Source organism: Helicoverpa zea, chromosome 2 (genome assembly GCF_022581195.2).
Source record: "Helicoverpa zea isolate HzStark_Cry1AcR chromosome 2, ilHelZeax1.1, whole genome shotgun sequence".
In the NCBI taxonomy this organism is placed as follows: domain Eukaryota; kingdom Metazoa; phylum Arthropoda; class Insecta; order Lepidoptera; family Noctuidae; genus Helicoverpa; species Helicoverpa zea.
Window position 1 is genome coordinate 5,565,785 of NC_061453.1, and position 26,090 is coordinate 5,591,874.

At 38.0% G+C, this 26,090-nt stretch overlaps 3 protein-coding genes across 7 annotated transcripts in view; 2 read left to right on the plus strand and 1 right to left on the minus strand.

The window, feature by feature from the left end:
- Positions 1-1,297: 1,297 nt before the first annotated feature.
- LOC124641523 (myotubularin-related protein 2) lies at positions 1,298-11,742 on the minus strand. Its single transcript, XM_047179621.1, has 12 exons — positions 11,488-11,742; positions 11,003-11,191; positions 10,227-10,301; positions 9,955-10,140; positions 9,249-9,464; positions 7,548-7,684; positions 6,928-7,053; positions 6,488-6,569; positions 6,012-6,182; positions 3,953-4,160; positions 2,585-2,802; positions 1,298-2,176 (listed from the first exon to the last, which is right to left on the minus strand). Exons 1-12 carry the CDS (start codon positions 11,611-11,613, stop codon positions 2,030-2,032), a joined length of 1,881 nt encoding a protein of 626 aa, XP_047035577.1. The 5' UTR covers positions 11,614-11,742; the 3' UTR covers positions 1,298-2,029.
- Positions 11,743-12,052: 310 nt separating this feature from the next.
- LOC124641052 (dynein regulatory complex subunit 5) lies at positions 12,053-15,231 on the plus strand. The gene is made up of 11 exons (XM_047179061.1): positions 12,053-12,403; positions 12,643-12,893; positions 13,004-13,181; positions 13,275-13,452; positions 13,565-13,752; positions 13,853-14,000; positions 14,084-14,261; positions 14,370-14,583; positions 14,686-14,819; positions 14,914-15,003; positions 15,130-15,231. The coding sequence occupies exons 1-11, from the start codon at positions 12,178-12,180 to the stop codon at positions 15,229-15,231; spliced, it is 1,887 nt and encodes a 628-aa protein (XP_047035017.1). The 5' UTR covers positions 12,053-12,177.
- A 4,422-nt stretch (positions 15,232-19,653) lies between these two features.
- LOC124643567 (formin-binding protein 1-like) overlaps positions 19,654-26,090 on the plus strand; it is a 48,396-nt gene continuing 41,959 nt past the window's right edge. For 4 of the 5 annotated variants that reach the window (XM_047182594.1, XM_047182605.1, XM_047182602.1 and 1 more), the window contains exon 1: positions 19,654-19,890. In XM_047182594.1, the coding sequence (XP_047038550.1) occupies positions 19,867-19,890 (24 nt within the window). In that variant the 5' untranslated portion in view covers positions 19,654-19,866. The remainder of the gene's footprint in view (positions 19,891-26,090) is intronic. The other variant, XM_047182606.1, reaches the window with a different exon arrangement.

Sequence of the window (26,090 nt, forward strand, 5' to 3'; positions counted from 1 at the left end):
ATAATTAAAATTAAAATACGTCTGCATAACATAAACAATAACATTTTATATGTTACGAATCTGAATAAGTTTAAATGCTTCATTATTTAACGATTATACTTTTACACAGTATTCGTATGTAATATTCTATATACTAAGTTTCTGACAGACAACTGACAATATTCAAATTTCAATCAATACCTCCACAGATTAAAATAATAGATAAACAACCTCTCCGCCTCCTTGGGGCTCAAGACCAAACTTTTCCGCATTTAGGTTTTTCGGAAAAAGAATCTTCGCCGGAATGCGTCCACTGATCGGCATCGACATTACGTATGACGTCATCGGCAGGCATCGCAAATATTGCCTCTCGGAGCATAGGTGTCGGCATTGTCGATGTGCGATGCGTACGATGCGGACAGGTGGACGCACTCGTATGAGTTTCTATATAAATGATACTACGATCCGTTGCGTGCGATACGTCCGACGTGTACGATACCGACAAGTGGACGCTTAGCTTTTGGGAGGTCTCAGCGTCCGCAAAATTACCAAAATTTTTGTTTACCTACAGGTTTTCATATCCTCAGTTCACGGCTCCGCGCAAACTTCAACGATATTATTACTATTTAAATAAAACTACTTTTACGGATTTTATCGCGGTTATATTATATTATTTAATCCCGACGTTTCGGATCCTTTACAGCATCCATGGTCACGGGCAGACTAAGGTGTCAAAAAGTAAGGTAAAGTAGGTAAGGTAAGTAAGGTGTGTAAAAGAAGCATAGGGACCCGCGTAAAAGAACACATCGCCGATGTCAAACACCGCCGTTCCAGACAGTCAGCAGTTTGTGAACACACACTAGACAAGGCCCAGCATTACATCAGATTTGATAAACCACAAGTCCTTGCAAAAGAAAACCGATTCCTACCTAGGATGATTCGCGAGGCTATTGAAATTAAAAAAACATCCAAATTTCAATAGAGAAGATGGCTGGGTCATACCACCTGCTTGGAATCCCATCATAGAAACTATTAAATCAAAATCCAAGCCTACAACTGCTCGACCTAAGGATACAGTGAGCTCGTTTTGCGTGAATCGGATTGTCAATAATAATTAACAAAATGTAGGGTAGCTGTTTGTAACTAATATATCAAGACGACCAACACCTTAGTCTGCCCGTGACCATGGATGCTGTAAAGGATCCGAAACGTCGGGATTAAATAATATAATATAACCGCGATAAAATCCGTAAAAGTAGTTTTATTTAAATGTCTAATATTCGCGTAAGTGTCAGATATCAATAGATATTATTACTATTTACTTTTAGATTTTTTACTAGGTATATAATAATAGTTTATTTTAATTTTAAATACGATTAATTCCAAATACACATAATTCCACACAGTTTATGTTAACCATACACATAACAAAAAAATAAATGGAATAAATTCAGCTAACATTCTTATCAAGCTATATAAATGTTCTAATTAGCCAGTCGTGCCAAATACACTTTCAAGTACATAATAACATAGTATGATTATTTGGCTTATTTTGCCATCAAAAACAAATTTACTCAGTTAGGCGCGACCTATAGTGTCATTATTATATTGGCTATTCTCCAAATGCACTTTTTTAAAACACCTTATTGAATCATCATTACAGACAATTTTATATGTATAGAACATTTAATTATAATTTAATCATAGACAACTAACAGTAAAAGTCCTTGTTTAACTAGCTTTCGGATCGGACCGAGTTTTGCAACACATCACATAACTAAAATTGTATTTAACAAGTATAATAATGCAATACCGTGTAGTCTGTTAGTGTGGACTTCTCAGACAGACAGATGGCTGTCGCAGAAGTACAAGTCCTCGTTTCATACGTGGTGTGGGCTGGCGACCCGGTACCGAGTTTTGTCAACACATCACTATTATTTATACTACTATTATTTTTATTTAACAAGTATAATAATGCAATACCGCGCAGTCTGTTAGTGTAGACTTCTCAGACAGACAGATGGCTGTCGTAGAAGTACAAGTCCTCGTTTCATACGTGGTGTGGGCTGGCGACCCGGGGCGGGGTGAGACCGAGGCGGTGTTGGCGGGCCGCGTGGTCGCCGGCCGCGGCTGCTGCGGCAGCTTCTAGTTGTGCTCGTAACGCTACTAGTTCACGTGTGCGTTGGTAGATCGGATCCTGGAGAAAAAGTGAAAATTATAATTAATAATAAAATGTAGGAAACTGTAACTGGTAACTTGGACAACAGTAATTTAAAACGTGAGATCGCTAGTATAAAGTTTACTAATAACCAAATAGGAATGGTTAGGTAACATATTAATTTACAACGATAGTCCAGTATAGAACCTTTAGGATCAAGCGGTTCTAAAACTTATTTATTGCTTTTCGAAAGTTATGGCCACAAACCACAACTCCAGAAACCAACATTCACTTTAATGTGGAATGTACCTAATGGTTTGATTTTATACGATATTTTATTCTCAATAATTTCTAATTGTAATAAATATCAATACTACAAGATCAAGTAACAATAAACGAAAAATCTAGAATATGGTTCAGTAAATTACATATTAATATATGACATACCTGCTGCCTCATGGTAGGGTTCCACCGACAATACAGCGCCTTCCACAGCTTTATGACTCTCAGTGACGCCACGGGTACCAATACAACTTGCGGCCGCGAGTAGGGGGAGGGGGGCGAACTGGCCCCGAATGAGGACGGTCCCCAATATAAGGGGTTCAGGTACAAGTCCTGACGACTGTTGATGTACGACCATAGAGATACTGTTTTGGTTTTCACTTCTGAAAAAAAGAGAAAAAATATTATGTTGTGATCGAAAAATGAAAATAATATCTGTTGTCACAGTTTAAGTGTGATTCTTATAAGTCCGATATTTGTAATATGACAACCTGCAAATTACCTATGGAATTGTAATAAGGTTTGCAACCGCGCGAGCTTTACTTTTAAAGGGTCGCATAATATAAACCATAAAATTATGTAACTAAAATTATCCTATAATGTATGTAATAATGGATAATTTTACGTTACAATAATAAGAACCTATCTTCCGCATTAGGCACATCATGTATTGGTAGATTTAAGGTTGTGTGTATAATATAATAATAATCCGGGACTCTGTAGTCCCGAGGTCAGAAAGAGACATACAAATAATAATGTCGGGACACCTTTTCACACACGATCGGTTAGCCCCATGGTAAGTTATTAATTAACTTGTGTTATGGGTGCTAACACAACTGATAAACTACATAGAGATACATATATACATATTTATAAATACATATTGTAACACCACACACACACACAGACCACGGCCAACAAGCATGCTCATCACACAAATGTCGACCGAACCGGGAATCGAACCCGGGACCTGTGCTTCGGCAGTCTGGCATGGTGACCATTGCGCCATCGAGGTCGTCATAAATAAATAAATAAAATATAGCCTATGTCACCCCGGATAATTTCCCAACAGTGATAGTTTTTCATATCGGTTCACTAGCTTCTGAGCCTTTGGTACAAATAGACAAAAAATGTATATTATACAGGAATGAATTTTATCCAATGCGCAAACTTTGTCAACTTATAGTTAAATAAGTTTTATAGATACGTATATTTTTATTTTGTAGTGTTTTAGTACAAAAAAGAAAAGTTATTGATATCTAAAGATGTTTATTTTGTAACCGATAGTACGGTCACAGTCGTCATAGTATGCACGGCGGCAACGCGAAACCGGTTTACCGACGCGAGCTCCGCTCGGCGCGCGTACGAATAGTTGGTATCCATATTTTGCTGATTTTAGGGCGGACAAAAGAATGAAAAAAAAATTTTTACTGATGATGCAGATATGTTCTGTTAACGATTCTGGACCCCCAGTTTTTTTTGCGCACTGCTTAAAATTCATTCCTGTATAAGTATAGACTATGAAAGACCCACCTTCCTTCGCCCGTTCCCTCTCAGTATTAAACAGGAAAGTTCCAAATCTGCATGAATACAGATGGTCTACCACAGTGATGAGCAGTCTCTCTGTGAACTCGAAGGCGGTTGGGAACTGCTGCTGCAGCTGCCAGACACAGTCCACCCATTGCACGAATACTGGGGACCGATCGGCGTCTGAGTGACGCTCGTCGCCGTGGCCGATGCGCTGTGAACATTATAACAGTTATAGAATCTTTAGTATATACTTAAATCTGAGCTACGACTAAAATCCGAAATATTAAGAACTTTAGATATTTTAGCATGTTTTTCTTAGCCATGGCAAAATATGACACTAATGCCGCATTTATGGGAATTTAGTCGTGGCGTCGACTCTCACTACAAAAATTTGTACGTATTTTTAAGCTGTTTCCAAAATATATACACTCTTTTGCAAAAAAAGCGGGCACCTATGCGAAATCTTAGTTTTAAGGACTTTACTAGCTTTTGCCCGCGGCTTCGCTCCCGTCCACTGACTTCTCTACTTTACCCTATTTTTTTTTTCATAAGAACCTTCTCCTGACAATAACAAACACAACAAAAAAAGAATTAGCCAAATTGGTCCAGGCGTTGTTGAGTTATGCGCTTACCAACACATTTTGCGATTCATTTTTATATTATAGATGTGTATTGCAAAGCGTTTTAATGATTGTAGTATGTTTCTAGCATCAAAAGGGTAAGCCAAGCATGCGTGAGAGTGTATTCAAAATTTGAATATTGTACAATTGCTAAGAAATTGGTTAAACCTTGCTTTGGACTAAGGCCGCTGCCTCGAATTTTGCGGGCAGCGGGGCGGCAGCGGCGGCGGCGCGGGAGCGGCAGGATCTTACGCGTATAATCAAATGGCCCGGCCCTCGAATACAGCGGCGCGGGAGCGGGCAACGAGCGGTGAGCTCCATTCAAAACGGTGACCGAACGCGCCGCCGCCGCTGCCGCCCCGCTGCCCGCAAAATTCGAGGCAGCGGCCTAATTGCTGGCAGAATGTTCGTCAGTGTTCTGAAAAGTTTTTGAGGTGATTTTCAGAAAAATGATAATGCAGTTTTTATGAATGATTAATGTACCTTTTTGTTAGATCATAACATTTTTGAAAAACTATGCGTATTTGATAAAATGTTCACCTGCTCTGAATGGGCTATACTGATGATTGATGGCAATGTTAAGGGTTTCGGTATTTTAGTATAAAGTGTTCCATTGTTTAGATATTGTATCCACGCGTTTTAAAATATCGCTTTTTCATAATTAAACACTATTTAGACGAGTATGCACTGCTTACTTTAAATTTGTTTTGTCGCAGCCCAAAGTACTGATACTCCTCTAAATAGTGTTTAATTATGAAAAAGCGATATTTTAAAACACGTGGGCACAATATCTAAACAATAGAACGCTTTACACCAAAATACCGAAACTCTTAACATTGCCATCAATCATCAGTGTAGCCCATTTAGAGCAGGTGAAAATTTTATCAAAAACGCATAGTTTTTCAAAAATGATTTGATCTAACAAAAACGTACATTAATCATTCATTAAAACTGCATTATAATTTTTCTGAAAATCACTTCAAAAACTTTTCAAAACACCGACAAACATTCTGCCAGCAATTAGTCCAAAACAAGGTTTAACAAATTTCTTAGCAATTGTACAATATTCAAAGAATACACTCTCACGCATGCTTGGCTTACCCTTTTGATGCTAGAAACATACTACAATCATTAAAACCCTTTGAAATACACATAAAGTTCTTAAAACTAAGATTTCGCATTGGTGCCCGCTTTTTTTTGCAAAAGAGTTCAGTTGTTGGTTCAAAAGCCCGTGAAAGCGCAGCAAAAAAATCAATTTTTGTTAGGATTTATTACCACCGATACCGAAAATGCGTTGATAACATAGTTTATATATAAAAAAAAAATATCTATTTAAATAAAGTTATACGCTATTTTGAGCACTTGATAATGTTATTTCCTTCCTTTTACATAACCGAGATAGGCATTCATTTATGAAAAAAAAAAATGTATTTTGCACTCACCAACTGGAACTTATGTCCGAAAGCCAGCCACTCCTTTTCGATGAGCACTTCGAATCCTCTCAACGTTCTATAGTATGGGTCCAGCATTAACATCGCCAAGGCAGTTAGCTGAGCCGTGCGGTCCCATCCGTCTGAACAGTGGACCAGTACTGAAGTCTTGTGATTTTCCACCTGAAAGATAATTTTAAGGGCTTAAATGTGCGAAATGAGTGACCTATTGACCCATCTAGGCGATTTTTTTGGGAAACCTTATACGATAGAACCTGCTACGCGATACAGGCCGCCAAACCAATAGGATAGATAGGATAGGATAACACAACATTCTGTACCTACGTATTTAAAACAAACACGAGATTAAACAATTACATTACGAAAACATTTATCAATTATGTTAAAGTTTACTTATGCAAGAATATTGGTCAATTGAGTAATTGAAGGTAACTAGAACCTCAACATTGAAAAGCTTTTAAGTTTACCTTATCGACTATACGAACAGCTCCAGCCAATATACATTTGATGTGCTTCAGCCAGCAGCTAGCTTCAATGCCGCTGAACCATCTAAAATAATAAGAATTACACGTTCATTCGTTTAAAGAATGTTTACACTTATAATTCCTAACTATACATACATTATTAAAAATGTTTAAAATTTTACGGCATTGCAGCGCTTGCGCATGTTATAGATGAAATATCAATAAATTATGTACGAACGTGAAAAAATATTTGAGCATCTTCATCTCAGTGTCTGATTTGCATCAAAACTTGCAGTTTATTTTGAATGTCCGGTTCAATAATCTAATTTGAAAACCGCATTCTATCATAGTCAAAAACAGGATACGACCATCAAAACATAATCAATTTAAAAGTTTAATATTGTGGTGAAATTAATAGTGAAATAAACATAAAGTTCGCTCACCTAGTCTGATCTATTTGTGGGAAACAAAGTTCCTTCAGCTTTCGAAGACTCTCTCTCATCACGTGGATATTGTGTATATCTAAGAATACAAGGTCGGCGTTCTGATACGCGTCCTCTGATTCATACCTGTTGAATAATATTTAATGTGTTACTCATCGCGAAATCGTGATGATAGGTGATAAAGGGACTTATTTCATTATCACTAATGATGCATCTAAACAATTTTTTGGACTATCAAATACTGGTCGTCTATTTTTATCCAATTATTTAGAATATGTAGGTACTGAATATTCTCATAACCCCTGAAGGTAAACAAAGCATCAATACAGCGGGAATAAATATGGTGTGCAAGAACACTTTCGTCGTCACAGCGTAAAACATAAACTGCTGGACAGTAGCCTCCCCAGGCTGGGCATGCGAGTTTAGTAGTCTAGGATATTTTTAGCTTTCAAGAAACTGCTGCCCATCTCCAAGCAAGGCATTTAACTTTGTACTCTGTGGGTGTTACACCCCTATCAGTCGGTCGCAAAAGCAGATGAGGTTGGCAATTGGGGACAGGACGCTAATGCTTTGCTCCCTTACACTCTACAAGCATCACACTTTAACTGGAAGATACCTACCCTCCTCCCTTAGCCTTGTTAGCGACGGCATTAGCAGTGGGTCGCGCGTCCATAATGAACAGCTTATGTGCCTGAGCATTAGCGTCCATTATCAGCTGGATATAGCGCTCGTCTTCGCGGCTGCGTTTGCCACTTACCTATAAAGATTTTTGGTACTTTAGTCTTAAAAGTGTAATTAGTTTTGGTAGGTATGTTAGTTTTGTTCTATTACTTAAAACCTGATTATTCTATCACGGTATGTTTGTCCGTTGATAGCGGGACAGCAATGTTTATGTAAAAGACCAACATTGTCCCAGAGATAAGAATAGTAAAGAACTGTTATATATAACATAGAGATGTAAACACATTTTAAATTAAAAAAAAACGTTTTAGGCCAAAAAGCGCTACGGCATAACATCAACATCGGTCAAACAATTTCATAAGACACAACTGTGTTTTTAGACCAATTCTTGTTTTTTCCGAATCACTGGCTGGTCATACAAATGACGTCAGTAAGCCCGTCATACTATGATTACTAAGAAAAAAAAATCATTAGCACAGTCAGAAGTTGCAAATTTTCATCTACACACGGAAATTGCAAATGATCTGAGTAGGTATAACGAATATGAGAAATATTTTCGAGGTGACCTCAGAGTTATTGATCAAGTCGACCATTATACGACTATGATAATTAATACAATAGCATTAAGGTTCAAATTTGTAGCTTTGCGGTACAAAACAATTCTGACCTAATTTTAGTGCATTCAATAACATTGCGGTTAAAATTTTTACTAACATTCTAAGACAAGAATGACCATTAAAATTCCCTGTATTCATTGAATGACGTAAAGAAGGATAACTCATTCGGGTCTTGGGAAAATACCCGTTAACGTAGTTATAGTTATGGTCATACATACAATAAAAATATAAGGAGGTATTAGTCATCACACAACGAAGTGTCTAATGTATCGAGCTTAGCCTAAGTAGGCACACATATTTATCTGTTTGTAAGGTAAGCAGCTGAGCTAATAAAGATTAGTAGGTATCCTAAGTAACTGCATTAAATAAGATTTTATATGTAACGGCGTATATTTTGTGTAATGGCCTCTTTTCAATACAAATAGTTTTTCTCTCAATGTAGTTAATGACAAAGTATCAAAAAACATCCTTCAAGACACAAGTCTGTCCCACAGTAACATTTATGTACTAAGTTTCTCTCAAAATACAATAGCACTTACAATAAGGTTATTGTTTATAATATCACATTGTTTTGTAATAGATGAATGAAAACAGTATGAGAATCAGCACTGGGACGAAAAGGGCGATCGCCTAACTGTAACCTAATGTTACGCATATTTGCATAATATAATATGTACCTCGGCATTCAACTGCACAAGGAGGCAAACACAGTTGCAATTTTGCATATCATTATTTTTTAGTAGATAGTACATTTATTTTTAACTAATCTCGGCATATATTAAGCGACTACATCAAATGTATGAAAAGTGAATGGTAATACGATTTCTTATCCCGTTTTTTTTATTTATAAACTGAGATATAGGCAACCAAACATCTAAAGAAATACAAATTGATAACCTCCTCCTTTTTACTCTGTTAAAATGTAAATATTATTAATCACAACTTGCATTGTACGATAACATACTATGTGAATATTACGCATCAATTTATTCATAGCATGGTCGAGTAAAACAGCTAACTTACCCCAACTAGAGGCTGGCTACATCTTGTAATAGTGGCCTGTGAGCTAGGATGTATCCAGGCTAGGACCGGTATCCTCCCTCTAGATCTGAACGTGGCCACAGCACGCAGTAGGTCATCGTTGGCTGCGGCTGGCACTGCCCACACTGATGGGTAGCTGTCACACACTTCATATTTGTCGTTTATCCGTGATATGCGCCACATGTCATTGTTGACACCCTGGTAGAAGAAGAAAAGCTTATATCATAAAAATTGTTGAGTAAGATATTAAGTTATGATTGCACTTTGTGAAAGGAGGTTCCTATATCTATAAATGTTTAGTGTCTAAAGGAGTTGTAATGCAGGATTTAGCATGTAATAAATAAATAAGCCCACTTTAAAGTAACTAGGATATTGTGAAGTGTATGTATTTTGACGACCTCTGTGGCGCAACGTTCACCAAGCCGGACTGCCGAATCTGAGGTCCCGGGTTTGATTCCCGGTTCGGTCGACATTTGTGTGATGAGCATGCTTGTTGGCCGTGGTCTGGGTGTTACAATATGTATTTATAAATATGTATATGTGTAACTATATGCAGTTTATCAGTTGTGTTAGCACCCATAACACAAGTTAATTAATAACTTACCATGGGACTAACCAACCGTGTGTGAAAAGGTGTACCGACATTATTTATTTATTATTATTGTTACTGAATTATAACAAGTCTTACCATACGCCTCAGCTCAGCAATAGGTTCATACACATGCCACCCATCTTCTGGAAAGCTCTCTGAGTAACTAAATGCAAATAAAGGAAGTCTATGTGATAGCGGAAATGCCAATTGTTGCAACTTCTCAAATATCCCACGCCTTGAATGATTCTCTTGTTTGTGGGCAAATCGTAAATTCCTCATATCCTGTAATGGAATTATGATAGAATAGTAGTTAGCACATATTGTTATTACATAAATATTGATGAATTAAATGTATGATTGTTAGTTACCTTGCAAAAGATTTCAATGCCATATGAGTTTTCTCCTTTTGATGATGCCCCACCAACCTTCTCAATGCGAGATACCTGGAAGAAATATTATGTGTCAAGTCACTGGATCCTTTGGTCACTTATCACATATTGAATAATTGGGTAAAATTAAGTTACGCTTACATTGTTGCTAGACTAATTCACCATTTACCCTCAAAGTTACGCGAAGATTTAACCATTAAAAACATTAAAATAAAACTAAAGTCCTACTTTTTATCAAAAATATGATCACAAAATTAATGATTTACCCAATTCTATAGTTAATAATTATACTTAGTAAGTTTATAAGTTAGAAATTATTTACTTCAGTTCTGTTAGCAATAGAATACCTATGTATTGTTTTCTTTAAATTAGATATTGATGTGTGTATGTCTGTACGCATTATCTTAAACCCGACTGGTTTTTCAATGCTTTCTTAATTTAATATTGTACACATTTGTTTCTTAACGTTAAATAAAGGAAAAAAAAAAAGTAAAAATGTTCTCTTAGCTTTGTTTACCAACTATTCAAACTACTCCTGCTGAATTCCTAGCTATGATGATATCTACTATGATGTGTACAACAATGCATCAACAACCTGTCCTATTACTTTAATATAGTAAGTAATACTACAAGAGCAGTCTTTTTATAAATTTTTGCTATACTGTATAAACCATAATGAGCAAAACAGACTGTCAGTACAAGTATCAAATGTATAGGGTATTCCAAAAAGTACTTATAATAGTAACACAACTTACAACACCAAGAGGCACACTGAGAGTACTCTGTAATGCCGCTGTATCTGTTGGTCTGAAATGCAGCTGGTAGTTGGTCACTTTCAGTACTCCCCGGGAGGGACCACTGTATGGACATAGGTAGGTCACATCTCTAGCCACACTCATCACTTTCTCACCATCCAATAGATGGATATCTCCCAGTACATGAGGCTGAAAACAAATGCAAACTTCAACATATTGGAACTCTTTGGATCTTTACATTTGAAGCAACATAACACCAGCCTTGGATAGCTCTTGCTGCCTATGATTGTGGATACAGTTAATAAATAAACAAATATGAATAGTTCTATTTCGACTCATTGCAACACGGCAAAAAATATTGGTGATACAATTCTATGGTCACGCGCACCAGTGACTAATCGCAAGGTTTAACTAAGTTACAGGAAGCAGGGAAGCGGCTGTTATAAAATTCAATAAGAATAAATTAATCCTTTTAGGAAACTTACGGAGTCTTGTCCGTGTTTAGAATTCAATGAACTCGATTTTGAGTCCGAGTCCAATGAGTCGGAACTGGCATTCTTCGATAACGAAAAGTCTGAATTCAACAGTTCAGAACTGTTATGCTTATCCATGATCAACAAATTTTAAGTCTTGATTATGCAAAGTAATCTAATAGAATCTCAAAATTTCCTTTTTCTTTTCAAAACATTAATTTACCAAAATAATGAATGACAGACTTTCTTGTAGGAAACATACGTCAATTTTGTGACGTCCGTCAGTCAAATGGGATTGAAGGATTTCCAGATTGAATAAATAAACACCTGCCCTTTCAAGGTGTTAAATTATATGATATTGCAATATAACCCACATAGATTTTTTTAAATATTTGCGTTAACTATTAAAATACGTAAAATATTTAGTTATAAATTTAATAAATGTCGAGGGTATTTTGTTTTTTTGGTCTTGCAACGCCATTGAATGTTGCAAGTTTGAAAGAAATTTTCCACTTTTTGCGTTGTCTATGAAAAACGCTTCCGGTTTATCATATGTTTGTTTTGTAGTACGGGAAATTCAAGCTTTGAATATTTTGTAACTATAGTTAGCGTAGGTATTGATTTAGCGTTGTTGTTTCTATGGTTACATTCATTGTTTTTATCAATTAAATATACGGTAGGAATTTACAGTACTAACGTTAAATGTACAAGAGTGACTGCACACAATTATTAACCGAAGAAGAAATACTTTTATTTGAAACTATGAAGTTTCCAGAAAGTGTGAAATTAACTACATATCTAGCTTATAAGCACACTGAAACTATAGAGCCTGGTAGAAAAATTAAATCAGAAATTTTTGATTGGGATTCTAATATTCCAAAATCTCTAGTTTCTTTATGTATTGAGAAGTTGTCCGAAAACTGGTTGGGTAAGTTTTAGAACATATCTAGATTACTTTTAAGTTATTTCCTCTATTAATCCCTGTCCTTAAAATTACGTTTTAGCCCCGCTTAAGGTTTGCGGAATGACCGCTTTCTATGTGTTTAAAAATACACAGTCATGTTATCTATTTACAGGATGTCATGATGATGATGATAAGTATTTGTTTTATGATAACTTAAAGACGTTCTACAACACACTAAATTAATTTATGCTTTTGTTTTCTAGGCTATCCAAGGCTGGAACAACTGATTGCTAAAGATCGTGAATTATTTCTGCAAATCTTGGATACTGATGTACCACTTCAGCTTTTAGTGGACAATATTAAAAGCGATATATTTTGGAAAAGGTGTTACCGCTCCAAATTCACAGATTCACCTCTAATAGCAGATGATAAAAAATGGATTAATGTTTTCATGGAGCGGCATTTCGCTGAAATGTTAGAGAATATGAATCCAAGGCAGTATGATCCTGAAAAGGTTAGTATTTCCTGTTCAAAATAAAAAGCATGACTACAATAGAGTCTGATATATCTCTGTACCTACAGTTGTTCAGTCCTTAAGGTCTAATTAACTTCTTGTTTATTCAGGTGACCACACTAGTAAAACTTTGTGGACCGTATATTCAAAAATTATCAATTCGAAGTTTAATTCCGACTGATATACCAGTACAAAGGATGGCTTCACCAGAGTTGGCTCATTTAGTTACAAGTCAGCGGCAAAATGGAAACAAACAACAGGCGAAAGACAGTGAAGCAATATCTAGAGGTAAGACTCTTAATAAAAAGATAGAGAACAAAATCTGGATCCTTTTCAAATTATGTTTGAAACTGTCGTAATATTTATGTTCAATTTTTTCAGATCATATATCTCTCCATGCTGCACTAGGCAGTTTGACTAACTTAGTCGAATTGCACATAACGTATCAATTGCGCTCAATTGGAGTTGAATATCGTACGGATCAATTTCAATTTACAAATAATGACGCAAAAAATTTAGCCCGTGGCTTAGAAAAATGTGCGCAGCTTAAGATATTAAGGTATTGTGTTCCTGTGAATCAAGACGTATGCTACATTAATCAATTGCTTTCTAAATTAGGCAAGTAGGTATATTCTATGAAAACCTTAAAAATATTCATATCGGTATTTCAGAATAACAAGAAGTGATATGAATTGCCAAAGGACTAAATACATACTTCGGGGGCTTTCTGATAACTTAAAATTAGATACACTAGATTTCAGCCATTGCAAAATAGGAGATGATGGTGCTTCGTCAATAGGAAAATTTATTGCCAGGCGTGACGCCTTACGAACTCTCATTTTGGCAGATAATGTGTTCGGTAAGAAGAAGTTCATACATGTACCTTTGCTTATAAGAACATGCAAACTCTTAATTGAACTTGAGCATAGAAAAACTGTGTAACATTTATGTTTTTGTAGGTCCAACAGGTGTTGAAGGTATTTCACACGCTCTTAATCATACTGCATGTGGGGTTCGTACACTTGACTTGAGACTTAACACCAAACTTGGATCTGAAGGAATTGCACACGTAGCAGTATCCATTGCAAGAGGATGCAATCTAACTAGGTAAACACTCATTAATCAATTATACTTAAATATCAACAATATATAACATCATCGATGTTAGATCATAATTGTATTATTTGCAGTTTAAACATATCAGGTTGTGGAATTACGCCTGGTCCTTTACTGAAGCCACCAGCAGGAGTTTGGTCTACTACGAGTGCAGAAAATCCTCCGACATGTGGTGATTTACTGGCCCGATCAATTGGTTTAGTGAAAACTCCATTACGTTCACTTGATATAAGTGTAAATGACATCGGTTCTGTAAGTACCGGATTGTTATAAAATTCCTTTCTTATGAATTATAAGTATATTGTTCGAATTATGTATTCAACTAAATTGCCCATCTTAACATATTTATTTTTATTTCAGCCCAGCGATAGTGTACTTTCGAATGCTATATGCTTAAGTTACATAGTAGACTTAAATTTGAAAAGATCTGGAATGGGCTCGATGGCTAAAGCTGTAGCAGAGTCTGCTGCTGCGGTCCAAAGACTAAGAAGAGAAGCTGAAAGAGGAATTCGATTCAGAAGAAGTGCTGGAAAACTCGTGCAAGCCAGTAGAGTGGCTAAAGGAATGAATATTGGTAAGTTCAAAAACATCTATTTTTGCCTATTCAACCATTGCAAATCAAAATACCAATGTTTCGTATAATTAGAACATATTTTAATAAGCCTTCTTTTATTAGACACGGACCCGTTACTGTTGGCTCAACAGCTGTCGGCTCGACCTTCGATCGTCTCTGTTGCATCAGAAGAAGGAATGCACAGCATACAAACGCAGCCTTTGCCTTCTGATTTTGGATTTATACCGTCATTAAAAGTGAGTTTATTCAAACGACCTGAACTTATACTCATATAAAACGATCAAATACATAATTAAGTTAACAAAACAGTTCAAAACTTTTATTTTGCAGAGCCCTTTGCCGTCATCGAGAGACTCATCCGTCACAGGTCCACCTACTTCGCGAAGATCCAGTCATCATGCTATATTGGAACCAGTCAGAGTATATATCATATTATTTTCTCATTTAGGGATTTTATTAAAATTATCAAATGATACTTGGCGGACAGTTTGAAATTATGTTCAATCGTTACATTCATTCTCAATTATTGTTAAATATTCTTTTCAGGAAGTACGGCGCACAGCACTTGTTCGGCGTGGGTCTGATGGGTCGTTGCTGCAACCCCGGAGCGCAAACTCGCAAAGACACATTAAAATATTTGTTTCTTAACCGTCAAATCCGTAGCGGACCCCGATTGGGGTCTGAACATCAATGTCACCGTAAGCTCGGTTTAGACCCCAATCGGGGTCTGCGAATGAGTCATACACTTTCCTAATTATTTACGCTCATATTTATTTTCTTTCCAATCAAACCGTATTTGTGAGTACTAAATAAAATAACTAAATAAATTTAAACTATTTTGACGCATTCAAACCTTTCATATTTAGCATCCCTTTAGTAATATACCTTTTGAAAATCCAATCGTAATTACCGGGAATTCTGATCGAACTCGCCATGTTTGTTTACATTTGTTGTTTTTTTAAATTTGAAGACGCATAGACAAGATGGCGACGGTGATAGAAGTTTTGCATCGAATGATCCGATTCGTTAAAATAAAGAATCGATTTAATAATTTTATATTACTTGATACTAGCTTTCCGCCCGCGGCTTCGCCCGCGTGGAATTCGGTTATATTGCGGTATAAATCACAACTATAAGAAAACTTCTCATTCCCACGGAAAAATCTAAGAAGCGCGATGTAACGCTGGATACGATTAGTTGTTAAACCAAAACTGAATGGTACACTATATTATACGTTTTCCCTTGTGGACCAAAAACATGCAGATTTTGGGCACTGGAAACCCAGGAACACGCTACATAGAGCTGACCATGCGAAAAACAATGTTTTACTAAGTGTACTCCAGCAACCCTTAGAGTTTGGCCTTGCTCTTTATTAATGGTCATTGCAAATGAAACCCTTATAGGAAATTGTAGTCTTTTAAATTGAAATGGGAGGTCTGTTGGAATTGAGTTAGCAGCGGTGAGGGAGTGTCAGACTCTTACCGACTAAAATCGTCGTGTTCCGTTCTAGGCCTTTTATATACCAGGGCCGCGGTATCTCTTTCGAACAACCCGCAGCCCCGGCTGGCCCTGGCCCTACTGGGCCCCACTGATTTCAAAACACCTTATGCTACGTTCAGACGCGCGCCGCGCAGCCCGGCGGGCTGCCTGGCGGGCAGCGCGGCGTGCAGCCCGTCGCGGGCAAGCGGACATTCAAGCTGTTTACACGCGCGCCGTCGTGTCAGTCAGTGCAAGAATGGCGAGCAGCGAGGATCTTGGTGTTGTTGCTGTCATAGCCTTTGGATTAACTTATTTTTATTGGAAAAAGAATCAAAATGATGAACGACGTTAACCATTCCGTCATGTTGTAATCTCCAATCGTAGCGACTTTCTTAGAACGTTTAATCGTCACGAAAGCGCAGGAGAGACTGACTGCCCGCGCGCGTGTAAACAGTCGCCGGGCGCCCGCACATTCATCCTTTGAACTTTGCCAAAAAACCGACACTCGCTCGCCCGGTTCGCGGCATTCACGGGCACGGGCGCGTTCACGGGCTCGGGCGTACCGTTTACACGCTCGTGAACGTGACTGTGCCCGTTGAATGTCGATTTGAACGCGCGCGTGTGAACGTACCATTAAGACTAATTCGCGGCGAACCTTAACACCGCGATACAGAAAAGCACAACGCCATCTATCGAGCTATCGGGAAGCTCGCGATTGAACAATGAGCTACAGGTTAAAGCGCGAGATATCATTGCACTTCTTACGTATTTTAAAAACACATCGTTACCACGTTTTAAAAACACCCAGCGCCATCTATCGCATACCTCAAGAACTAAATAACTTAACTAATACTTATACCAATTAGTAATTCGTTGAATTATAGTTATTTCAGGATAAGTAGATGTAAAAAAAACAGTTAAGACGATAAAACAAATTGTACGTCATCCCTCGGGAATTCCTCATTTTGGAGGATTCATTATCGTATCATTTAGCTTCTAAATTTATATGTTCATATTCGTTTGCAATATATAAGTAGATGTAAAAAAAACAGTTTAGACGATTAAACAAATTGTACATCATCCCTCGGGAATTCCTCATTTTCGGGGATTCATTATCGTATCATTTAGCTTCTAAAACATGTTTATATTCGTTTGCAATATATTACCTTGTTTTAAACGACACACAGCGCCATCTACAATCCATCCATCAAGCAAACAATATTTTTGTTTTCCCTCGGGAATATCTATTTTTTTCGGGATAAAAAGTACCCTATTATTTAATCCGGACTTCTAACTTTACGTCTGCAAAATTTCAAAGCAATCGGTTCAGTAGTTACGGCGTGAAAGCGGAACAAACAAACAAACAAACAAACAAACTCACTTTCCGATTTATAATATTAGTAAGGATTATAATATTACTAAATTGCACTTTTGTATACTATAATCTGAAAATAAATTAGGAAAAGTAAAATGACTTAATTTATTTTGAAAAAATGCTAGAAAATCAGTGGTAGAAAATACGTTGTAGCCGGAATATTTTTTTTTTTCGGTTTTTAGGATTTCTGAAGACCGCAAATTTTGAAGACTTATTTATTTTTTCGGGTGTTTTATGTACAGAATTCCTGTAGTCCTGCCAAACTTAATGGCGGTTCGTTACTTCCGACTTTTTAACTGAGCGGCAAAGCTATTTGACGAGAGCTGTAGTTAGGTGTAGTTATCGCAAAATTTTATGACGATTTTATTGTTTGAAAGGGCAAATAGGTAGTCGGAACTGCTACTCGCTGTTCATCGAAAGCTGGTCCAAGATGGAAGAAAGATGGCCGCCGCTGACTTATTTTTCTTTTCACAAATCTGTCAATACGGGTATCAAATAAATTGCATTGACTAGTAGAACAAGAAAGATTATTTTTGACCGACAAGCTATAAAGAAGCGCGGGGTCGCTACTCCCCGTCATCCGCCTCAGATCCTCAGAAGTCCTGCGGGATCATTAGGATCAAAAATATTAAGTCGATGCCTAGAGGAATGAAGCAATTTTTTTTCGCCACCAAAGGACAATGAGCGTTTTGATCTACCTCTCCTCTAGCATTAAGTAATACATCAATAGAAAGCTTATGTTATATAAAGTATTTTCTTGTACGGCGGCGATTGTCATTTGTTAGTATTTAGGGAGTTGGACCATGTTTAGTGAAATAATAACTATGTCTAAAATCTACTGTAGCTTCTTAGGTACTGACAATTTATTAGAGGTATTTAAGTACGAAATGTTCGATTTAAAAAGGCCTTTCCAGTGATATATAATTAATTACTAGAGAAGGAATCTAAGGACTTGAAACTAACTATCGATAAAAAACCTTAAACATGTTCTAACATCTAAAGTACTAAGAATTGGTAAGTAGTATGTAAGTACAAAATGTAACGCTTAAAAAGACCTTTCAAATGATGTATGACTCATTACTAGAGGGGGAGTAGACCAACATTCAAACATCTCGCCCAATGTCCTTTACGCCGCGCAATGGTGGCCGAATCATTGTTGTGACTCACGCACACAAAAACCACGGTCTGCTCCGATAAAACTTTCCTGAAAGACCGTTGATGCTATCCCCGCACCCCGCGCGCCATTCCGGCGCGCCATCTGAATTTTATTCGAAATTTAAAATTCAAAGGACTTATGGGACACCCAGTATAAAAATTTTACCTATGCTAAAAACTTTCATAAAACTTTAATATTTTTTCTTCACAACAAAAACAAATTGAACCTATAATTTAAAATTAAGAAATAAAATTGAAATAAGTTTCTATTAAAAAATATATATAAAATTGGTATTCGATTATTTATAATAAACATCCGATTTAGGTATCGAATGCACACCGCTGATTGAAAAAAAAAATGTACTCTGTTCCAAACTCTACTTGACTTTGATCTTGTAAATTGTTCATTTTTATTGTGTATTTTATGTGCTGATTTTTTAGTTATGAATCATAAATAAGTGCACGAAATGTATTGCAACGGATTGAAAATGTTATAAATATGACGTTTGTGTTGTGTTTGAGAAAGTGATGCGATTATTTATTGGTAAGTTTTCACCAAATTTGAAATGCCTAACTTTTCGATAGACTTAGAAACACCGTAATTATTATCTATTTCTGAATTAACTGACCCCATTTGACCTTCGCACGTTGTTGTCAAATAAGTGAGCTCTAAAGTTATAGTTAAAATACTTCTGATCAGGCATTACGGACTTAGAATTTATGTGTTGAAAGTTAGTACAAATTTTTGAGTTCCATGTCGCGATTCAAAATATCCCGCCGAATCAACGGTAAAGTCATATGTCAAAACCTTGTCGAGCAGAGGGGTTAATCTTGCAGGTGGTGTTGTAATCACTCCTCATGTCATGTCTGTCGATGACATTGAACGTAAAATAAAAATGTATGTATCTAATATGCTGCATATACATTTTGCAAAATAATCGTATTGTGAACAAAATGTTTTGTTTTTTTATTTACCCGTAATATCAGGGAGTTCCTATAACCTGGCAACATATTTCATAGACAATCGACCAAAACCATTTTTATTTTTCGGACTTCCTGCCGTCACAGTTCTCAGTGCAATGTAGCCAGTCTTTCGAAATGTCATGTCAGTCAGCCATGTTTATTTCTATAGAATGTGTTTTGAAATGGTGGTAGTGATAAAGAACAACATATTATATAGTGAAAATATTTTCATAATTTACTTGTTAACTGTAGTGTTTTAGTGAAGCTTCAATGTGTTTTTTTGTGTAAGTGTGGATTCTATTGCCGTGAAAATGAATTGGGGTATTGAGCTTTGGGTAAGTGTCTACGACGGATTCCGTGTCGGTTGTCCAGATAATTGTAAATTGTATAGCTGCTGTTGTTAGGACTAAACCTACCTATAACATATGCTGGAATGATGTGTTATTTATTAATCTAACTACTGATGATGGTCCTGCGAAGCTTAACGTGGATAATTTTAAAGATTTTCGGTTCTAGAAAGTTTAACTTTAGTTTCATTGAGTTCGCAAAAATAATAATTAAAACTAATGGTTTTAAGTGTTGTAATTAAATGTGTGCTTGAGTTCTTTGAGTATTTTTTTAGATCTAGTTTAGTTGTGTTACGTGATGTAGGTATAGTGTAACTTGCGAACTTTCTACGAGTGCACTTAAATGCACCTTTACATTCACATGTTCAGTAACATTTAGGCACACTACGAATTTCCCACCAAATAATATCGTGGAATTACATTACACAAAACTTACTCTAATCTCCACCTGAATAAACATTAAAAATATAAGATTTAAAGTTATGATCCTATTTAAATTATTTAAAATCAAAATGTAGGTGAATTAGTAAGTAAATGTAATATAAGTATTGCAAATTTATACAGCTACAGCTATCAAGAAAAGAGATTTAATTTCTCCATTTTTTTATTGTATGAAGAGATCTTGAACTTATTATTTGTGGCATTGTATTAACATGCAATATGCTGGAACTAATGAAAAACTAATAAAACTATATAAACTATCCTGGAATCCTGTCTACCAACATAGAAAGGCATTTAAAGTCAAAATATATCAGCAAGTTGGTGAAAAACTTTAAAATTCTACAGATGAACTTAGTCTATTACAGGATTAATTGCTTTAGGTTAATAATCTAGTCAGCCAAAGTCCATAACATAATTTCAAATTAGCAATTCATAATCTATACATTTTCAATAAATACTTATGTTGTATTATTCCTAGAATGCCAAGTTTGCTAATTGCCAGTCCTTTTAATTACCTAAAAGAACTTAATTACAATGATTCACTCACATAAGTACCTAATCGTTCTTAAATATTCCATATTTTTCAGTAAGTAGGGAAACATATACCACTTGATTATGATTCATGACAGTAAGCTTATCATACGTTCAGTATGTTGGAGCGCCTTGAGTTTCAGTGTCATTATTGAGTTTTATTCCATCTTGATAACTGGGTCACTGTTCGGAAGTTGCAAGATATCAAGTTGTGCCATACTTCATACTCGGAATATTAATTAAGTTTAATTATACCAATAAGTGTCACAGTTTTGTAAGTTGAAGCATTACATTATACATGCACACATAATAATGTTTGTCAAATCTAACTAGATTAGTTTTATATCATGTCTCTTATTTTGAAATATCAATTTATTATCAGTTTACCAGTTTTGTGATGACTTAAGTAATTAAGTCTTATTTAAATGTTATTGGTTATATAAATCTGTAGCATAGAAATATCAAAACTTCTATTGAGTCAGTTTGTTCTCAATGCCTCAAACAAACAATGGATAGTGGTTGAAACATAATGTGTTTGCTCATTATATTGTGTGCTAATTATTTTGTCTACCAACACAGACTTGTAAGGTTCGATGCTATCCATAACATTCCCTATAAAATACTCTTCAATTGTTTTATTTTCATGGTACACAATTATTTGCAATCAATTCCATTCAGTATGTTATGCCTTGATTATAGATGGGTTAGGGAATTATAACTTCACCATGCTATAAATATATATGTGCTTGTAAATGGTTAATTTGTATATCACCCTTTATATTTCTTTTTTTTTTCATTCGCGAATTTTTTCGCAACTTTTTCTCTTAACAGGCAATGTTCTCGTATTTTTAACGATCTCATTGACAGACGGTTTGTATGGCGAAGATTGACATTAGGGTCATCGCACTGTGCGCGTACAGCAGCACTTTGTGTCGCTGATAGTGTATCTATTTGGATCTATTAGTGTGCGAGAGTGGTCAGTGTTGGCAAGCGGCAAGGCCGGTGGCGGGCCGCATTCCGCTCGACTTGCTACCTAGTTGTGAAATGGTCCATTCGTTGCACCTACCTATTATTATGTAGATCGACTATTGATGGAAAAAGATCACCCTCGCATGTTTTACGCGTCATTACCTACGAGTACCTACATAGGTCTTTTTGTTTTGGCTCTAGTAGAAATTAAAGCCACACTCAAAAGTTGGTCACCTTGCAAGGCTACGTTAATTAGCAACTAACAACTTTAATGATATTCGTCTAAGTATCTTTTACTTGGGAGAAAGTTTCCACTCTTCAAAACGGTTACCGTCTGAAAATAAAATTTTGACTTACTGTGCTAAAAAATTGCAAAATGTTCTTGTTTAAAAAATGTAAGCAGTATGGCATAAAAAAGTAATATAGCGTTAAATTGACATTACTCAGCAGTCAGTAGCCAATATCATGTACAATTCAATTACTGTGCTGTCCCTGAACTAGTTCGCTAAGCGTTTTGTAACGCGACCTGGATAGCGGCCACAGTCAGAAACAACGAGCATAAGCACGGCATTAGCCTAGGGCTGATCGATAGCTTAAAAAACTGGAGAAACGGTAACTAAGTAGTTCATTGTCAGCGATTAGAAAATATTGAGACTCTCCTACAATCTGCTGGTAAAACTGGACATACGCTATCTGGCAAACCCGGCCTTTGCTTATAGCATTCCCGCACAAAATCAATATTTCAGTTTGTTATCGCATATTTACTTAGTTATCCGGTCACGTATTCTACTCAAATCGTAGTCATTCACGTCAGAAACTTTCCCTTTGGAATCTCTTCAAATTATGTATGCATTTTCTTTTCTAGATAGGTATGTTACGTAATTTACAAAACTGAATACTTAAAGGTATTTATTTCTATGAAAATTTTATTGAATGTACGTTTCCAGCAAATGTAGTAGCTCGTTTGTATGCATATCACATGCATCAAGTGGACTAACGTGCACCATTAAAACGTGATGCTAAAAGTTTATTATGGCTTTCATAAATAACACATCACTACTAGTATTAGAAGTAAGCAGGTTGTAATCTATTTATGAACAATCGAGTCCTTTGCGTCTTCAGAACTTCGCATCTATCATATTTTTTTACTAACGCCTTTTAAAAGTGTGTTCATTGAGAGGCTACTTATTAATTAGGCCAATATCATCATTTCTCTCCCCTTAACCCAATTTCTTATTTGGGATCGACTCAGCACGTCTTCTTCCACGCTCTCTGTCCGAGATCATATTATCACAAGTAAATATAATATATACTTCGCTATTACTCACATAATCAGGATCTAAGATTACTGCCTCTTCAATCTCGTTTCGATGGTCTCCGATTAGATCCCAGTTTATTGGGAATGATTACTTATCTGATTAAACGACCTTACTCATCAATCAGAACGTAACCCTTCGCATTGAATGGCTGTATTACAAGTATAGTTACATTGATAACTTTAACTACCATCTACGAGGAACTGCCCACTTTTATGACCAATGATGAAGCAAATCTACATATAGAATATACACGTACAGTTATTTTTTGTAATTGTATTTCAAATGTCTACTGCGGAAGTTTCTATGTGCCATTTAATTATTGTCTAAAGAATGTAGGTTTTAAGCTCAATAGTGAAAATCTTTTCAATTCTACAAGTTAGATTTATCAAGAAATAATTTCATGTAATTACGTCCTCAGTAAAGACGTTGAGCATTGGTTTCTAATGACATGTAGTTTCTAGGGCATCAGATTGTTATCAATACTGGTGTAAGTACTTCATAATTGCAGTTAAGCCTGGATTTACCGAAAGATATTTCGCAATCTTAAACGGAACTTGATATATTTCCAAGAGAGGCTCGTACAAAACTGTCAATCATCCGGAAATCGTTTAAAGTGCTACACAATGAACAGTCTGCAAAAACTTCAAATGCCAGACCAAGGAGTTGTATTGGCACGATAACTTTTTCCTCACAATATTTTGCTGTTAAAAATATAAAAACTTTGTACACTGCAGGAAGAATTGTGTGTAGCTGTAGCGTAGTTTATTTATTGGTTTTACCAAACACCACTGTTTTCCTTGAATGATTATTTTTATCATTTTGCAACAGGCACAATATTCGCTAAACATGTAATTAAAATAGTAAAGTTTAATTAAAAGTAGATAATTCTACACTTAACTTTTGGGTTTCTTCTTATCTTCTACAACCGAATCTACTTTTAATAAGTTTGCCTAATCCTGTTTTCGTCGTACAGATCTGCGCGATTTTTTTAATCATACATAGCTGTGACTTGATTTCGACTGTGGGTGTTGAATATGACATGAGGCCTATTGATGTACTAACCTCTACCTTTTTTTTTTTTTTTTTTTTTTTTTTTTTTTTTTTTTTTTTTATCGACGTAAAATCATCAAATGACCCCTCCCGCTGTGGGTTAGCAGCGGTGAGGGAGTGTCAGACTCTTACTGACTAAAATCGTCGTGTTCCGTCATAGGCCTTTTATGTACCAGGGCCGCGGTATCTCTTTCGAACAACCCGCAGCCCCGGCAGGCCTTGGCCCTGCTGGGCCCCGCTGGGGTTGCTGACGTCTCTTTGAGGAGCGCGTGGAACAACGCGCGCCGTCGACACGGGTCTGTCGTCTAGGAAGACAGAGGGACGATGAGCCACCCGAACTCACCGCCCACAGACCCACGCCTACGGTGGCCGGGAGTCATCTCGCGACACCCGGCGCCCATGGTGTCTACCTGGTCCAGCGCGGCGGCCGGGATGAGAGGTGCGGACTCTCTGGCGTTCCGCCTCCTCCTTCTCGAGCATGACCGCTTCGCAGAAGGAGGCGACGGCATCCCATTCCCTCTCGCCCCGGACCATGGCCTGAACCAGGGCCGGACGCGAGAGGTCGCCGCCGCCCAAAGCCTCGACGAGGACCCGGCGGTGCCCCTCCCATGCGGGGCACACCTGGACTGTGTGGTCCACCGTGTCCTCGGGGCTGTCCGCACAATGGTGACACCCGGGCGCCTCCTCACGACCGATGCGGTGCAGGTACCTCCCGAAACAACCGTGTCCGGTGAGGACCTGCGTCATGCGGTACGTGAGGGCGCCGTGACTCCTCCCGAGCCACTCCTCAAAGAGGGGACTTACCGCCACGATGGTGGCGTGCCCTGCACTGGGTTGCGATAGTCGCTCCCTCCAGGCCACCATGAGATCGCGCCGGAGCTCCGCCCGCTGCGCGACAACTTGCCGCGGCAACGGGGTTTCTCCCCGGCGCTGAGCCTCCTCGCGCCAGTCGTACAGGCGCAAGAAGACCCTCGCCTCCAGATCCCACGGTGGCAGTCCAGCGAGTAGGCCAGCTGCTTCGCGGGAGATCGTGCGGTACCCCCGGATTAGCCTAATGGCTATCACCCTTTGGGGCACGTTCAGGTAGTGCACAGCCCGCGGCCGTGCCGAACGTGCCCATACCGGGGCCCCGTAAAGGGCCATGGACCGCATGACCCCCGCGTAGAGTTTACGGCAGGGGGCGTTTGGGCCTCCCAGGTTGGGCAGGAGCCGCTTGAATGCAGCACCTGCCTTCTCCAGTTTGGGGCCCAAACGTCGGAAGTGCTCGACGAAGCTCCACCGGCCGTCGAGGACGAGTCCCAGGTACTTCATCGCCCTCTCGACGCCGATGGTAGCCCCCCCCACCGTGACTTGGGAGCCTGAAGGTGGCGCGTTCCGAAGCCCATGAAAGCACATGGCCTCGGATTTGTGCAAGGCCACCTCCAGTCCCAGCAGCTGGATCCTCTCGATGACTATCGCAACCCCGCGCGTCATTATGTCGGCCGCCTCCTGGTGCGACCTCCCTTGTGCCAGAACCAGCGTGTCGTCAGCGTAGCAGACCACGCTGACGCCGCTAGGGAGGTCGGCGCGCAGCACCCAGTCGTAGCCGATGTTCCACAAGAGCGGCCCCAGTACCGACCCCTGCGGAACACCGCACGACATCTCTCGCCGGTTCCATTCCCCGTTGTGACCGGGGTAAATGATGGACCTATCCGACAGATAGGCCTCGACCACGCGACGAAGGTAGGTCGGCACCCGGTGATACCGGAGTGCCTCCCTAATGCAACTCCAGGGAAGGGTGTTGAAGGCGTTGGCGATGTCAAGAGACACCGCCAAGACGACCCCCCCCCGGGACACAGCATCCCCCGTCGTGAGAGCTCTCACGCGCATGATGGCGTC